At 34.7% G+C, this 19,109-nt stretch overlaps 1 protein-coding gene across 4 annotated transcripts in view; it reads right to left on the bottom strand.

Moving 5' to 3' along the window:
- The window catches only part of PRKG2 (protein kinase cGMP-dependent 2), a 122,763-nt gene that overhangs the window by 66,611 nt on the left and 37,043 nt on the right, over positions 1 to 19,109 (bottom strand). For all 4 annotated transcript variants that reach the window (XM_078002639.1, XM_015138436.3, XM_015138435.3 and 1 more), the window contains exons 3-6: positions 10,700 to 10,866; positions 7,677 to 7,790; positions 5,654 to 5,759; positions 3,166 to 3,229 (exon numbers count right to left, since the gene is read on the bottom strand). In XM_078002639.1, the coding sequence (XP_077858765.1) occupies positions 3,166 to 3,229; positions 5,654 to 5,759; positions 7,677 to 7,790; positions 10,700 to 10,866 (451 nt within the window). The remainder of the gene's footprint in view (positions 1 to 3,165; positions 3,230 to 5,653; positions 5,760 to 7,676; positions 7,791 to 10,699; positions 10,867 to 19,109) is intronic.

Below are 19,109 nucleotides of genomic sequence, written 5' to 3'. Positions count from 1 at the left end.
TAGAACACCTCAGAAATTTTAAAGCAAGCACACCTGGATCAGGTGGACCCAGTCAGCCATTCGGGCATGTAGCACCTGATTGGTTATTTTCAAAGAACCAGACACTACAAAATGAAAAACAACAGAAGTTATTCCTATTTGGGTGAGCCAATCATATAGAATTCTATGATTTAAATGTTGAAAGAGCTCATAGAGATATGGCCCACCACTCCATTATTTTGTAGATGAGGAGATGATATGCTAAAGTCCACCACAATTCATTGACAGCTGGTAGATTGACAGAGGCAGAACCACAAGCCCTAATCTCCAGACTTTGGACTAGTGAACTTTCTACAACACCTGGCTGCCCCACCTTTAGCTCAATGATTCATAAACTGTAGCAAAATTTACAATTATTTCAACTTTCTTATGACTCTGGATTTAACCATTAAGATGACAGAAAAAAAAAATCCTGGTTTATGCAAGTGTTGGTAAGGACTACAAGAAAGACTAGACTTTAAAAAAGTGATTCAAATGTAAAATTCCCCAAGAAAGAGGCAGATGGTTGCAAACTCTAAACATTCATAACTAAACCAGTGCCTCTTAGACTTTAATAAGCATAAAAATCTCACCATTAGAGTGTTAGGTGTGGATTTGGGGGCCCCAACTTGAGTTTCTGATTCAGTAAGCATGGGGTGGTGCCTGGGAATATGCCTTCTCATCAGCACCATGGGCAATCTGACTAAGGGCAAGGGTGCTCCACATTACACCCTCATCCCAGCCTCATACACTTCAGCTTTATGAAAGGCAGCAGGTTAGAGTCACAGTGCAAAAGGCCAAAGGGTCAAATACCAAAGCACTGTGACTAACAGGTGACTTTATGATGACTCACAATGTTTGTAGTTCAGAAGGATGTCACAGTCAAATCTCATGCTTAGTGGATTCATCACCATATGTGGGAGCAGAAACTACTTCCACTCTTATCTTCCATACTGCACAACTGCCTGGTGCATAAGTCACACTGTTATTTTCATTGTCGTTAATCTTTACACTCCGTGCTGAATCTATATCGTGCTTTTACAGTTCTCATGAGTTAACTCTTAACAAACTCTAGTCTGTTGGTGTTATTCCCACCCTCGTTTTCTTATCAGAACACAAGAAGAGGCTTAACGGCAATGGCTGCCTCTATAACTAAACGTTCTGAGTGATTTAAGCTAAAGCAAGAAATGCTATTGAAACATTGCACAATCGGGGCCATTTGTTCTAGGAGTTCAACCGTCTAAGTTTCAACAAACACATCAGATCAACTACTTGGTGATGGGAAATTCTGATTCTCCCTTCCCTACGCCCTGCTACACGCAAAACTCCCAAATCAACTCCTAAACTTCATGACAGATTTAGCTTGTGTTTTTCAAAGATTATGGGGACAGTTTATGGGACAGCTGGTCCTAGAACTCTGGACGCTATCAAAACTGATGCAGTAGTGATTGGCTGTTGTCAGGACCAAGTTGATAGGTCATTAGTCCAAGCTACGCTGGTAAATACCAGGCTTTTCTTAGCACTAAATAGATCCCATTACTCCCTTGTTAATCACTTTCACATTTGAGAATTTTCACACATCACAGAGACACATTTGTTTGCCAGGTATGAATAAAGAGCCCTTTATAAACTGTGCTGCTGTCTGCAAATGCTGAGATACAGTGAATCCTTTCCAGGGTGTTTGAAAAGATGAGTTTTTCAAATTTGAATTGTGTGTTAATTATTACTGGATTTGAGCCCCCATCTATATATTCTGTAGCAATTGCCTGTGGCTGCTATAAATATGTCTAATTTACCATTTATTTTTAATGATACTAAATTTTCGTATTTGCTGTCAACATAGAAATCCCCTCTGGTGAATCTACTCTATTAGTATTATATTAAAAACAGATTTCCTTGGTTAACAAAAAAAACACTAGGGCCTCTCCAGCTTTAAATAAAAAAAAAAAAAACACCGTTAGAAATTAGGATGAATTATTAATTTGTAACATCTGTGATTGGGTTATGTTACAATGAGAGACTCTCAATAGACCCAGGGTAAGCAATCTTCTTGAAAATGACTTCATATCTGAACCCCCTGGGGGCACAAGGCCAGGCACTGTGTCATCATGGTCTGTCCTTGATAAACTGCTGGATGGGTTCCATGAATTGTAAATGGAAACACTGCTGGTGTCACTTACACTTAAGGATAAAATGGTCCCTACTCCCTGCTTGACAGATATTAGTTACATTGTATATTGTGATTGACAGAGGCATGAATCTGTCAACAATCAGCCTTGCAGGGTTTTTTGGGGGTTTTTTTCCCCTCCCACTGAGAACAGCTTTATAAAAGCTTGAATTCTATATGTGACTCCTTTACTATTCCTTACCTCCTTTAAATTCCATAAAAGCCATCTGGGTTTCAATAAAACTGACCCCCCAAAAAGTTAAAGAACGTATTTGCTTTGAATTTTAATCTCTGAAATCTGAAGACGTTTTCACAAAATGCATATCGTTAGAATCCAAGGTACATGTCGTAAAAGCATTATTCATGAAAAGACTTGACTAGTCTTGGACTAGAACCAACCATCTGGGTGATGCCTAAAATGACTTTTTGAACACATTCCAATATGCCGTTTCCCCCTAGATGTTAAAATAGATAAAGTGCTTCTTAAGTAGAGTTTTTAAAATGTGTTTTTGTGGCCTAGAGCGTTCAAGTAGAAAGTGTTTCACAGCCTGACTCAGAGGCTTGCCACCAAAAGGACCAACATACCCTTTCTCTTCTCCAGTTCTTAATTATGCATCAGTGACTCCTTTATACTATGAAAACTCTGTAAGGGATTGTGATGTTAATTGCAGAAAATCAAATGCTTCTTGAGTAAGGCAGGTTTGTTTTATAAGATATACTAAAAAGATTAAAATATGTAAATCAAATTTCACTTTACACATGCAAATCCAATTTCCTTTTATACATCTAAAGAGTTTAAACCTTTCTCCACCCCTTAAGGCAGCATGAGTTAGCTTAAGGTTTTTCATCACAGAAAAAGGCTCTTGGTCTCTGTAGACTGGTGCTCTGACATCTTTTTCTTATTTATTTATGGTGTTAATAATATAACTACATTCTAATATCTTCTACTGAAATTTATTTTTTACTTCAAAATTTCTTACCACTTCCAAGCAGTCAATGATCTTGGTTAATTTATCTTCAGGTAAATTCTTCAGCAAGGATACACTTCAAAATTAAAAAGAAACCTTTAATTACCTTCCTGAATTAAGCTATAAATATACACATATGCAGGTTCTAAAATCTTTACAAACATTTTTAAAAATATAATGCACTTTGATTCTTCCAAAGTAAATGTCCAAATAAATGAAAACACATCAATAACTGAATTTCATATACACTGGAAATTATAGATATATAATCACAGACATGTGCCATAGGCAAATAAATGAAAATAGTAAGATACCAGATGGGGGGAAAAAATCACATTTTGTCTATTTGGTAAAAATAAATTTATATTTGTTGTTGGTTTTCAAAATGAATTGCATTTTGCAATTTGTTCCTCTCCACATCTCAGTATCTCTTTTATTAGTTTGTGCGAGGAGCTCTGCTTCCAGTGGAGAATCAGATTTCTGTCTAAATCCTTATAATTAAGTAAGGACTGAATCCGGGGTTGGGAGGGAACATGGCAATTGACTTGAAATGATCTCTGATTATTAGTCATACTGTACTGTCTTTTAAAATTAATGACAGCCAGAGGCACAGATGAACTTCAAAAATAGGCTAAATCAAGCTACAGGCAATATTATAAACAACACCAAGGGAATGATCGCTAAACTTCAGAATGCAGATACCCTCAAGGAGAGGAGGAGAAAGAAGCTGGAAATAACATGGGGAAGTACATAAGAACTTCAACAACTGCTTTCTCTTCCTTAGGTTGGGCAGTAACTTCATGGGCGTTCATTTTGTTATGATGTCTTATAACTTACACATGTACTATATATCACCTAGAATATCACATACTTCAAATAAAAATGTAAACAGAAAAAAACATACTGTATATTATGAAACAAAGAGGAATGTATTTCCCTAATATATCTCACTATAGATGAAATGGTAAAAGAGTCATCAGAACTTGTTATTAACACAGGCTATCATGAAATTTTACTTCTGGTCCAAACAGGGATCTATAACATTAGTGAAAATTAACTATTATAAAGCTAGCACGTTTGGAGGTTGGTGGGAAAAGAGATACAAGAAAAAATATTTTCTCTCTCTCCCCTCTATGAAGGCAAGAATCAGGTTTATCTTGTTCACCACTAAATCTACAATATTTAGTGCCCGCTAATAAGTATTAGTTGAATGAAGGAAATAACAAAAGGAGGGAAGGAAGGAAGGAATATTCACTAGCAGATCATCTGAGCTTTTTCCACTAAGAACATACTAGACTCCAAGGGAATTAACTGCTATGCCTAGTGCACGTTTTATCTCAGACATTCAAACACAACCCAGGCACACTGGTTTTTTTAGGTACCTCTTTTTGGCCCTTGCCTAAGTGTGGCTTATCAGCTTTAAATGCTAATCTGTGTTGCTCAGTTGGTGGATTTTGAGATTACCTAGATTCAAGTGGACCCCACAATATGATAGCTAACTCATTGGCTGGCATATAGGTAGAGAACCTGCTTGTCATTATTGCAGCTCTCTGCTAGGAGACATTATTGTCTCTGGGAGGACAAATCAGTAACATTCTATATGAGAAATCTTATTCAGTGTTTATTGAGTCTACACTATAAGCTAAGCACTATATGGTCCTAAAATCATTAGCTTTGAAGGATTCTTATGCTAGAAAAAATCACCATAAGAAGAACTTATAATTTATTTTTAGAAATCATGTGATACATTATTATCATTATTATTCTTACATATCATAGATGACATTTCATTATAGAATGTATTGCAGCTTCAGAAACTTGCAAAACTCCCACTAAAGATACAGAAATTGTTTAAATAACTTATACTTCCAAATAAAGTTTTAATGTGGAATAGTTTTTTTCACTTACATAGACCATTTTTTCCTTATAAATTGATTCATCCAAGTTGTTGAGGTACAGAACAGTTCACAAAATGAGTATGTTCCAAGTCATCATGACAAGTATAGCAACATTTTTAGCAAGTCAATTTGCTACAAATAATAGGAATTTGGAAGATGGTGTGACTAGGCAAATAGAACGTCTCAGGTAAAACAAATAAGGATAGTAAACTTAATTTTAATACCATTCTAAGCAAAGTACTTTTAGAAAGCTTGTCTTTTGGCTAACCACTTTCAAATTTCAAATGCCTTTCAAAGCCAACAAGCAACCCAAATAATAGTTTAGGTTTTTTGCACATTTTTCTATGCTGTACACTATCATTCCATCAATGCAAGGGCAAAAACTAGCAGGAGAAGTAAATGAGTATACAAGGATAATGGAAATTAAATATGGTTTTTTGGTATGCACTAGCATTTACTGCAAGTAATGTTCCTTTGGTTTAGTCATGTGGAAAATGCTTAAATGGAAGTAGCTATAGTAAAATAATTATTCTGATAAAACCAATATATTAACAATATGGCAACTCCATTGTCTTCACTGTCTCCCAATGTACTATTCTTACCTTCTGAGGAAGTTTCTGTATTGTTCATCTCTAGCTTGGGCTGTTCTCCTCATTATATTCTGGAATACCTCTCGATCTAGTGCCCATGTTTTAACATTGGTAATAGCTTTAGAAAAATCAAGAAAACAATAAAACATTTAGTACCACATTGTGAAAATATTCCATAATATAAATCGATGGATTTGTTATATGTTCTTATAAAATGGTATTTCTTGGAAAATGCATTATTTAAACATACAAATGAAGGAGACAGCAAAATAAATAGCAAGCAATTTTATAAATCATTTGGCACTGAAATACACCATTATTTGGAAATGACTAGCAAAAAATTTCCTTTCTAATTATGTTATCGTTAGGATGACATTCAAATTAGTTTGCAATTCCCAATTATGCACTAGATCATCAGGATGTGCTCTAGATTCGTGCTGTGATACAAGAGAAAGGCAGTCAATTTGTAGCTAATCTGGAGAGTGAAGTCACAAACAGATAATTGAAAGTTAAAGATATCTGTGTGTATGTGTGTGTTTCTATGTTTCTTCTTATGTTGTTCTGACACTGTTGCTAAAGAAGCTACATATTAAGAATATCTACAGTTACTTTTGTGTAAAATGCCTACAAATTATTTGAAACAGACTATGAAAGAAAGTTTTTGAGACAATTTTTTTATGGGAAAGCCTTAAGGGCAAGTATAAAATTTAAAAAGAAAGTAGGGCAGAAGTGGTAGCTCTAAAAAATCTAGATGAAATTATGGTTGTACAATTTTTTAAAAAACAGTAAACAAAGCCTCTAAAATTGATCAAAACCCAAAGCTCTGGATTACCAAACTTTAAATTGGAATCATCTTGATATTCTTGTTAGAAATATAAGCTCCCTGGGCTCCACTGCCAGAGACTCTGATTCAGGTTGGGAGTAGAGACCCAGAACCTGCATTTTTATCAAATACCTCAGCAAGGCTAATGCGTATAACCCATTCCCAAACACTGAAAAACATCATATCTATGTAATTCAGAAGGAAACCCAAGTTTGCCGTAAAGTCAATAAAACATAAATCTAAAGAAAAGCAAATAAAGTAATCCCAAAAGTCATTCATGAAAACTCTAATTACTCTAATTCATATTCCTTTTGACATAGATATATTTTTGTTGGTTTAATCAATTTCTCTGGCTTATAATATGGTCAGAATCTCGCTGAGACCAGCTAGAAAGCAAACATTCTGGACAAGCCAAAGGCATGTGTCTAGGTAGTAAAATGTAAAGTGGAAATTAAGGCAAATATTGGAATCAGTCACCTTAAAGCCATTGTTTTTGGCAGAACAAACCTTTTTATTTTTATTTTTAATTTAATTTAATTTTAATTTCCAGGATACATGTGCAGGACATGCAGGTTTGTTCCATAGATAAACGTGTACTGTGGTGGTTTGCTGTAACTATCAACCTAACACTTAGGTATTTAGCCCCGCATACATTAGCTGTTTATCCTGATGCTCTCCCTCCCCAACCCCTCCCCGTTGGGCTCCAGTGTGTGTTGTTCCCCTCCCTGTGTCCATGTGTTCTCATTGTTCAACTCCCACTTATAAGTGAGAGCGTTCAGTGTTTGGTTTTCTGTTCCTGTGTTAGTTTGCTGAGGATAATGGCTTCCAGTTCCATCTATGTCTGTGCAAAGGACATAATCTTGTTCCTTTTTATGGCTATGTAGCATTCCATAATGTATACATATCACATTTTCTTTACCCAGTCTATCACTGATGGTCATTTGGCTTGATTCCATGTCTTTACCATTGTGAACAGTTAAAAGCCATTTTACATTTTATACACAGGTATCCAGAAAAGTTCTTTTTAGCTTAAATTATATAGGTAAGTGCTTCAATATGAATCCCTTAATAGGCATAGCATTTCTATTTTAAGAACATGTAGGGTAAAATGGGAAACAAAAAGACTCTGGATCAGGGTGCAAATGTGACTGAACTGGATTATCTTTAACATGCCACAACAATCCAAAAATGGAGCATTTCCTCTTTTATTACCTTTCACAGAGGCAGTCCTTGTACAGTTGTATAAAATGGCAAGCTCCCCAAATGTGGTCCACATAGGGATGGAGGACAGCAATTTCTCCCCTTGAAACACCTCTAGTCGACCCTCTATCAAGTAGAATTTTTAAAAAACACACACAAATAATCAAAATCCATGCAGATACTATAAATTAGAAAAATAAAATAATCATAAAGCACACAAAGTATACAGGTAAGATATTTTATGATTCTCATTATAATATACTGGTTAAAAGTGCAGACTGAAATCACCTCTGCCACTTACTATTAGCTGGGTTGCCTTGAGAAACTTTATCTGTCTGAAGTTCCCCATTGACAATGAGGATAATAATAATAATTATTATTGTTATTTTACAGTGGTGAGAATGAAGTAAGTTAATCTAGGTAAAGAGTTTAGAACAATGGCTAGTGCATAGTAAATACTGTGTTAGCTATTATTAATATTATTATTTTTACAATGTTCTGTTCCTGAAGCAGTGGATGGCAAGTGTTTTGTTTAAAATTCATTATAACCTATGAGAAATGTAATACATGAAACTATTTTCATGTATCGTATTGAGGAGCTCAACAATCACTGTATGTCTTAAAAACACAGAGCAGTTGTTCACACTGATGGAATGACAACCCGTCATAACCAGTAAGTAGATTGGCCCTGGGATCAGACTGCCTGGTTGTGTCCTGATTCAACTCATTTTTGCCTATGTGACCTTGGGCAAGTTACTTCATGGTGCCTCAACTGTTATCTAACTTCTCATTTATTTAAATGTAACACATATTAGTTACAAATGAAAATCACTAAGAAGAGTGTTTGGCACTTATCATTACCTAGGCAAAGACTGGAGGAAGGGAGAGGCAGAACTTTGTATCCTTCACTTTTTTTTTTTTTCTTGCCTTGGTAGCTTTACTCTTCTTTTGCTTTGAACAAATACAAACAAAACCTTAACCAACTAAAAGCATAAGCAAAAAAGATCTAAGTTCTTAGAGGAAAAACAAAATGGTGGGCCAATGTCTCCTTTCCTTAAAGAATTAGTCTTTCCTTTTCCTAATTCACTGCTAAGGAGCTCTGGATCATCTCTGTCCATCCATCCATTCAGCAAAACTGATCTGAGTACCTATGTTGTGCTGGGAACTGTTCCAAGTGCCAGAGCCATAGAGCGGACAAAAGAGAAAATATACTTAGTCTGATAGAATTGATATTAGCAAGAAAAAAAAATACTCAGTTTTGGCTCCAAATCCTACAGGTTAGACGTGCAATTTAAAATTTCTCATTAGCTATTCTTTCAAAGCCACTTAGTGGTAGTGTCCAATTGATATCATGAATCTTAATGCATTTCAAGTTTTTATCTTGAAATTGGTTAAGGCTCATGGTACCTAAGCAATGCTGAAGAATTATATGGAATATCAAAAGTTTAAGCTAAATATGCTTTTACTATTTGCTATTCATGCTATGTTTCATAAAGAGAATATTTTTAATTATCAAATTAATTTGCCCAACCAGATAATTAAACCAGGCAATTCAATCCTTGGGTGACACTGTAATTAATTCAAATAAGAAACCATCCAATTTTAATTTCCATGTGTGCCATAACCCTGATCTCAATAGCTGTTTTGATACTGACTGCTGTTCAACCTCTTCTCTCCCTGAGCCTTTCATTAGAACTACTTGGGAAGGAATGAGTTAGACTAACATCAGTTTCTCATCCTCTCCTAGGAGGTTTCATAAATATTTGTTGACTTAATGACCCATCTTCTCTTGCTGCAATACTCTAGTGTTGCTAAAGCAGAAGTTAAAATGGCTAAGAGAAAAGTTGCAAGACAGAAAAGTTGTCCCTAAAAATTTCAAGGCTAGCTAAATTAAGACTATAGCTCATTAATTAAGTAGAATGATTACTTGGGAATGACTGTATAATTTTAAAGCTGCCTACAAAGATATACATGGCAAATAATAATAAAATTGGCATGTTCAAATAATCAAAGTACATAAAACAATCTTTTATATACCATAAATAGAATAATACATGTTTACTAATTTGTTTAGATAGACAACTTCTGCCTCACACTTAAGGCCCCAAAGGAACAAGAATAAAAGCATTAGTTAGATTATCAGGAACTACAATGCTAAATAGAAAACATACCTCCATTCATCATTCCTTCTGGGTAAGCCAGTTTTAACTTTTTTCCCTAAAACTCAGAAAGTTGTGCCAGAATGTGACAAAATGTTCTATAACTTTAATCCCTGTTCACACAATTTTTTGCTGCTATATATAAAAGAGAAAAAATTTGAGTAGTCATTATAAGATCTATACATTACAAAAATTTGCCTATCTAACCATTACAATCTTCCTGACATGTAAGCATGTTCAAATTACCACAGACGAAGGAAACCATTTAAATGATTCTAAAAACACCAGTTTTAATTGTAAGATGTGTCATTTGATTTGTATGTTGGTCAAAGTTACCTAAATTACCTTTTAAAATCATTGGTATAAAACCAAAATTTTTCCAGAGCCACAATAATAATTGTTTTCTTTTTTCCTGGTGCATTATCTTAAAATGTTAACTTCAGCAGCAGTATTTTGAATAAAAACACTTTTGAGTGAGTGGTATTGAGATTAGACGTGCGGATTCTTAAGTCAAATTGCCTAAGTGTGCATTTTACCTCCACTACTTACCAGCTGTTTGGCGTTACCCTCCCTAAGACACAGTCGACATTAGAAACATGGAGAAAATAGAACTTGCCTTACAGGGTTGGTGAGAAGATAAAATGAGATCTCTCTATCAACTGCTCAATAGGATGCCTGATATATAGAAATCTTTCAGCACATATTAAGTATTACCATCATTATGATCAGATCAACAATCCTGCTATTTCATGAATTCAGTATGTTATGTTTTCTACAAATACAGCAACTAGTTTTATGTTTTTATAAATGCCTGCAAAAAATCACAACAGGCAAAATATTTATTATATAATAACCGGAAAAATCTGTGACACCCACCTGCCAGCACAAAGATATGGTTTCCTGGTTCTCCTTGCTTAATAATGTAACTCCCTTGCTGATAGTTTCTCCCATACATGCATTCCACCATGTCTTTGATCTGCTGAGGATCCAGTCTTTTCAGAAACTGATTTTTATTAAGGGCGTCTGTAATGAGCTTCTTCTCACTGTTATAATGGAAAAGAGATGTTAGTTACAATTAATGAAAATCATGTTTTGCTATGTAGATTTACTTTATTCTGTTTCTTGATAATATTATCTACAAACTTACAACTTTCTATCAAGAACATTTTTTTTCTAACGCCACCAAACATTTCATAACTACCACAGCTTACATGAAAAACCTATGAAAATATTTTTGAATATTATTCTGATAGTCATTATGGCACCAATATTATTATTGTTCCTAATTGCCATCAACACAAATGTACCATTTCCCAAGATCCGTAGATGCATTACTGATGGACACATGATTTTTTAGATGGAAAGCAAATCTCATTTATATAAAGGAGTTGCATTTAAGGGAATACACAACACAGTCTTCACTCATTGATGTATTCATGTATGCATAGTGCCTATAGTACTAGTTATTTTATATTTTATTTAATCCTCATTACCATATTATGAGATAATTACTATTCCTATTTTAGGAAGAAGTAGACTAATAGGTAAGAAGCAACTAATTCTTCATGGGATTTAAAACTAAGTAGATGAATCTGAAGTCTGGGCTGCTTCCATTCTACCCCATTGTCTCTTCTGAGGGAGAAAGCTTCTAAGGGAGAAAGCCCTTGGGCCTTGGTAGGGTTGATCAGACATCGGTGGTGACAGTGACAGTCTAGGTTTGACTAGGTTTTACTCTAGATATGTGTGGACTAGACAGAACTGACATTTCCAATCTCACAGTCCATTCATTCCTCAAATCCAAGTTCTACTTGTTGATAATCCTATAACGCTCTGCTTTATTTTGGAAAAGATGTAGCTCAAAAGAGTTACCCAATCTTCATTAAGATAAATTTAAAATGTTTTAGTTAAAATTCTTTATATGTATATTTCATAAAATTATTGTGCTGAAAGAAAAGATGCTCTATGCGCTAAGTCAGAATCTATACAATATATATACTCTTGATCATAAAACTCAGCATGGTATTTTAAATACTTTTCTGTATTTTTCATTCAACCTCTCTCCCAATTACTGTCTGAAAACTGGTGATCTTTTTCTACACAAAAAGTTTTCAAACAAAAGGTAAGACTTCATGAAATTAAATAATTCTTTCATGACCCTTTAGGCTACATGAAGATCTTTAGGCTACATGAAGAAAACAGAACGAAGTCTTGTACAAAGAAATTTCTTCTTCCCTACAGTGACTCAAAGCTATTCAAATTCTTTGAGTGCCTTGAGAAGTTCCATCTAATCTATTACCAAATCTTATCAATTCGTTTTAAAAAATATCACTGTTATCCATTTTATTTCCCATTTTCAAGGATGTCACCACAGTCCAAGAACAAATCTTAGGTCTGGACAACTTTAAAAGTTTATTTTCTTGGACTTAAGCTTCTAGCCTATTTTCCCTAAAATTCATCTGTACTATATCATCAGATTATTCTCACTTAAAAAAAATTTTTAATGAATTTCATGCTTATCCAATTTATTTTCATCCACTAAAGCCAACTCACTTAATATGTATTGAGAACATATCTTTGCTAGGTAATCCTCCTAGTACAACTGGTAGAACTGTGAACAGTATCAAGAAGCTCCAGCTTTCACAGACTTTATATGTTAGTATAATATTCTAGTCAGTGTTTCCTCAATGCCCACATATACCAATTTTCCAAAGTATGTTCCAAGAACACTGTTTCTTTATAAGCAAAAGTGTGCTACGTTGAAGCAACTTTGGAAATATACAATGCACACTTTAAAGATTCAAAGAAGTTTTACTGTAAACAAATCTCTTTAAACCAGTATTTCTCAAGCTTCAATGTCCTTTTTATTTATTTCTTTTTTGGTTTAACTTCATTCATTCAACATCCAACATTCCATGGAAGTACTCAAAAAGACTCTTTTGCCCATAGAAAAAGTATCAATATCCTACAACCCAATATTTATCATTTTCTACAACATGGCTCCAATCTATCCATTTAGTACTTACTCCCTAAACAATTTTTTTATTATAGATAAGCTGGTATCCTTATCATCCCCTATATCTTTGAACTTTGCCTTAAGAAATGGAACATGTTTTCTTTTATGACTTAACTTACTTTTTACTCCTCAACCTTTCCAAACCTTATACATCCACCAAGAAATCCTTCATGATTTTAAACTGGATGATTTTAAATGGATGCTGTAGTTTACACAATCCTTTCTTTCTCCTCTGAATTCCTAGAGTACTTATATTCACATCTGTTCTGCTTTTAAAATGACATTAAGCACTTACTTAGGACATAAAAATTAATTAAACATGACCCATGGTCTCAAAAAGTTTCCAGACTTTTATAACTTAGTGTATAAACATACTGTAATAGTCTCTAACTAGTAAAATTATCGCTATGAATTTTTCTCAAAAGTACATTATAGGCCGGGCGCGGTGGCTCAAGCCTGTAATCCCAGCACTTTGGGAGGCCGAGACGGGCGGATCACGAGGTCAGGAGATCGAGACCATCCTGGCTAACACGGTGAAACCCCGTCTCTACTAAAAAATACAAAAAACTAGCCGTGCGAGGCGGCGGGCGCCTGTAGTCCCAGCTACTCGGGAGGCTGAGGCAGGAGAATGGCGTAAACCCGGGGGGGCGGAGCTTGCAGTGAGCTGAGATCCGGCCACTGCACTCTAGCCCGGGCGACAGAGCCAGACTCCGTCTCAAAAAAAAAAAAAAAAAAAAGTACATTATAAATTTAAAACGACTTATTTTAAAAATCTGATAAGTTTCGGCTAGGCATGGTGGCTCACACCTGTAATCCCAGCACTTTGGGAAGCCAAGGCGGGCAGATCACGAGGTCAGGAGATGGAGACAATCCTGGCTAACATGGTGAAACTTCGTCTCTACTAAAAATACAAAAAATATTAGCCGGACATGGTGGTGGGAGCCTTGTAGTCCCAGCTACTCGGGAGGCTGAGGCAGGAAAATGGTGTGAACCTAGGAGGTGGAGGTGGCAGTGAGCCGAGATCACGCCACTGCACTCCAGCCTGAGCAATAGAGACTCTGTCTCAAAAAAAAAAAAAAAAAAAGTAAACTTTGCAACTCCTTCTATAACTATGATAGACCAGCTATATCAGCATAACTCTTCCTGCTCCCACAAAACAACTATGAAAGCTGATTAGATAGATAGATAATCTCTTGGAAGCATTAAAGATCTATCAACATAGCAACAACTTAGAGTCATGATCTACAAGAGAACATGAGGCTGACAGTCTCCTCTGCATTTCCTTCAAGGCATTTCCTGCTTTTCAGGCAGCTACTGAACACAGTCTTGGCTATCTCAAAGACAAAAGTTCGTGTTCAAAGCACACCATGAAGTGGAATGATAGGATGCTTCATTCTTACTCCTGGGCTGCAGCCCTTCAGATGTCCCATCTGAAATCCTGGGTGTCTACCTGGGATTCTGGTAAACACCCAGGATTTCAGATGGGACATCTGAAGGGCTGCAGCCTAAGAATAAGAACTAAGCAAAATAGGCTAGCTCTCAAAAACACTGAAAAGCAGCCACCAAACAAACAAAACGCTATTTTGGTTACAACTATCAGCGACTATATTAACTGCCTGCCAGAAGCAAACGTAAATATTCTCCATAGAAGTTCACAAAATCTGGACACTCAAATTTTCTCCACAGTTTTTTAAATAGCAAATATTTGTCATGACATCAGAAGTTACCAGGCATACTAAGAGAAAAGGCCAAATGACTGAGGACAGAGAGAAAAAAGACAATAGAAACAGAACCATAGTAGATCAATATATTGCAGCTATCAGGTGCAACTTTAACTATAAGCAATATGCTTTCAGGACAAACGGAGATGTCAGTAGAAAATGTGAATCTTTAAAGAAATCAAATGGAAATTCTAAAACTGAAAAACACAATATCAGAAGCTTGAAACTAAAAAGATCAGCTGGGACGCTGAAGAAAGAGAAATAATTGAGCTGAAACAATATATGAAGGAATCATATTTAAGAGTTAGCTTAAATCAGGCAGGGTGCAGTGTCTCACGCCTGTAATCTCAACACTCTGGGAGGCTGAGGTCGGTAGATTACGAGATCAAGAAATCGAGACCATCCTGGCCAATATGGTGAAACCCCGTCTCTACTAAAAATACAAAAATTAGCTGGGCTTGGTGGTACATGCCTGTAGTCCCAGCTACTCTGGAGGCTGAGGCAGGAGAATCGCTTGAACCCGGGAGGCAGAGGTTGCATTGAGCCAAGATTGCACCACAGCACTCTAGCCTGGCAACAGAGCAAGACTCTGTCTCAAGAAGAGAAAAGAAAAGAAGAGTTGGCAGAGTTAGCTTAAATCAATTATAAGATGTCAAGCACAGACAAGATGCCTTATAAACTCTGCATAAAATAAATAACAAAGAAAACCATATCTAGGCCTACCATAGTCAAATTGCTGAAAAACCAAATACAATGAGAAAACTCTAAAAAGCAGCTTAAAAAAAAAAGGCATTACTTTCCAATGACTAACTTACTCTTCAACAGAAATAACAGAAACCAGAACACAGTAGCATATCTTCAAAGCGTTTCAAGGAGCCTATTTCAATACCTTTACCCAGTGAAAATCACCTTCAAAAATGAAGGCAAAAGGAAGGTATTTTCAAAATGTTTTTCTGTTGGCAACAGACTTGTAACAGTGAAGAGCTCCAGACAGAAGAAATATGATCTCAGATGGAAACTGGCAGATGTTAGAAGGAAGAAAGAGCAATGGAAAATATAAATCTGTGGGTGATTAAAGAAAGCTTGTGTTTCTCAAAGAGCAATAATAATGCCTTGTGCAGTGTAAAATATATAATAAATAAATGTAGAAAACAGCCAAAACTGCAGGAGAGGGAACAATAAATGGAGTTCACATAATTTAAGGTCCAGCAATTGATAAAAGTACTAATCTATGTTATAAGTTTAGTAAGTTAAGGATGCATGCCGTAATTTATAGTGAGGCCTACAAGATCAGTCAAAGAATGTTTAACTAGAAAGCTAACAAGGATAGGCCGGGCGTGGTAGCTCATGCTTGTAATCCCAGCACTTTAGGAGGCCGAAGGCAGATGGATCACCTGAGGTCAGGAGTCTGAGACCAGCCTAGCCAATCCCGTCTCTACTAAAAACACAAAAATTAGCCAGGCATGGTAGCGGCCACCTGTAATCCCAGCTACTTGGGAGGCTGAAGCAGGAGAATCACTTGAACCTGGGAGTCAGAGGTTGCAGTGAGCTGAGATCGCACCATTGCACTCCAGCCTGGGCAGCAAGAGTGAAACTCCGTCTCAAAAAATAAAATTAAATAAATAAATTAATTAAAGAAACCTAACAAAGATAAAATAGAATTAAAATATATACTTAATTAATCCTCAAAACATGGCAAACAGAAAGAGAAATTGAATAATATTAGATACTAGATTTAAACCCACATTTTTTTTTTACATTGGAGATAAATATACCAAATACCCCAATTAAAAGACAAGCTTGTCAGACCAATAAAATAAAATTTAAAAGGAAATACCAAATGTATATTGCAAATAAGATACATGCCTTAAAGACAATGTATGGAAAGGCCGAAAATAAAAAAGTAGAAAAAGACATACTATGTAAACATCAATTAAAAATGAATTTTTCGGCCGGGCGCGGTGGCTCAAGCCTGTAATCCCAGCACTTTGGGAGGCCGAGATGGGCGGATCACGAGGTCAGGAGATCGAGACCTTCCTGGCTAACACAGTGAAACCCCGTCTCTACTAAAAATAATACAAAAAACTAGCCGGGCGAGGTGGCGGGCGCCTGTAGTCCCAGCTACTCGGGAGGCTGAGGCAGGAGAATGGCGTGAACCCGGGAGGCGGAGCTTGCAGTGAGCCCAGAACGCGCCACTGCACTCCAGCCTGGGCGACGGAGCGAGACTCCGTCTCAAAAAAAAAAAAAAAAAAGAATTTTTCTCTGATATAGGAAAGTAAGCCTTAATAAAAAACATATTTCTAGAAATAGAGAGGAATATTTCATATTTATATCATCAAGAATATCTAAATATTCTAAATATGTATCCACTTAATATGATAGCATCAAAATACATGGAACAAAACTGGCAAAATTAAAAGAAGAAATAGACAAGTGTCCCACATTAATTCTGGGAGATTTTACCACATCTCTCTAATTAATAGAATAAGCCAACAAAAATTAGTAAGTAGATCTGAATATTTGATTATTGAACTTTATTTAATCTCTCGACCTCATTGATATTTTAAATGTCTCTATTCAATAAATTCAGAATACACATTCATTTCCAGTGCACATTAAACCATCATAAAAACTGACCACATGGCAAACCACAAATCATTTCAAGACATTTCATAAGACTGAAGTAATACAGAGTATATTCTTTAAATATAGTATTAATAGAATAAAGCTAGAAATCAATAACAGAAAAGTCATAAAATCCTCAAATGTTTGAGAATTGAGCAATACATTTCTAAACAACCCATTGGTCAAAACTTAAGTTATAAGAAAAGCCAAATCATATTTTAAAATAAATAATAATAAAATATGACATAAAACTTGCAAGATGCAGTAAAAATGATGCATAGAAAATTCATGCTGTCAAATTATATAATAGAATAAATATTATAAATGAGCATCCTAAGCATCCATCTCAAAAGACTAGAAAAAGAAAAGTAAGTTGAACTCAAAAAAGGAAGGAAGAAAATAACACAATGACAGCAGAAAATAATCAAACAGGAAAAAAGAAGTATAGAAGTATAATGAAGAGAATCAACACAGCCCAAAATAATTTCTTTGAAAAGAATAATAAAATGATAATTCACAACAAGACAGGACTTGGGGAGTAAGAGAGGAAGGAGGTATAATTACTATTATTAGAAATAAGAAGGAGACATCACTATGGATATTACAGATATAAAAAGAGAAATGAGTAGTATGAACAACTTTACAGTTAAAAATTAAACTGCATTCTTGCCAAAACAGTTGTTCATACTATATAGTCCAGCATCAAGCAATTAAAAATAAAATTTTTAAAACAACATCATTTAAAATAGTTTCAAAAACATCGAGTATGGAAAACTGTGATGAAATGAAAAAAAATTTCTAGAAAAATAAACCACCAAATCTGAGACAAGAAGAAATAGAAAATCTGATTAGCAATAAAGAAACTAAATCAAATATAAAAACTATCTCACCCAAAAAAGTCTAAACCCAAATGACCTTATTATTAAGCCTTACAGATATTCAAAGAAAAATTAATATTAAATTTATATAATATTTTCCAGAAAACAGGAAAGACGAATTTTTCCCAATTCATGTTATAGTGCCAGAATAGCCTGATAAGGAGTTATACTACAAAAAAGAAAAATGAAATCTAATATCCTTAATTGACAGAGGGACAAAAGTAAAAAACAAAACAAACAAGCAAAGTATAAAAAATAAATATTCTAGATTAGATTGAACGTTAATTAACATAATTATCAACATGAAAAGAATAAAGGAGAAAAATGTAGAAATATAGTAAGATGCAGAAAGAGTATTTGGTAAAATTAAACACTTGTAATACTTTTTGAATTAAGTAATACTTTTGGCAAATTAAATATAGAGGAAAATCTCCTTAATCTGATAAAATACATATATAAAACAAAACAAAAACACATCATATTACATCATGAAACATTGAAAGCTTTCCTACAGACATCAGAAATGGGACACTTCAATCCTGAATCAAAAGTCTGAGCAAATTTAATAAAGGGAGAAAGAAAAGAAACAAAAAGAAGAAAAATAAAATAAGAAAATAAAATATGTAAATTTAGAAAAAGAAAAAATTAAACTGCATTCTTTCCAAAAGATATGATTGCGTATATGAAAAATTCAAAAGAAAATACAGGTAAACCACCAATATCAACAGGCGATTTCAACAATCTCACTTGATACAAATTCACTATACAAATTTAATTGTATTTCTATATTCTAGTATTAAGCAATTAATAAAAACTTTTAAATAATTTAAAATAGTATCAACTATGAAAGATTATATCTAACAAAGATAAGTAAGATGTCTACACAGAATACAAAATACTATTAAAAGAGTGAGAGAAAACCTAACTAAATGGAAGAATATACCATGGTCATAGATTAGAACACTACATTTTTAATTATGTTAGTTACATTCAGGTTGATCAGGTTCAATGAAATCCCAATCAATGCTCTAAATTTAAAAATTTATGAA

The sequence above is a fragment of the Macaca mulatta genome, chromosome 5 (assembly GCF_049350105.2).
Source record: "Macaca mulatta isolate MMU2019108-1 chromosome 5, T2T-MMU8v2.0, whole genome shotgun sequence".
Lineage (NCBI taxonomy): Eukaryota > Metazoa > Chordata > Mammalia > Primates > Cercopithecidae > Macaca > Macaca mulatta.
The sequence above is the reverse complement of the archived record's forward strand: the minus strand, read 5'-3'. Positions and strand labels throughout refer to the sequence as shown.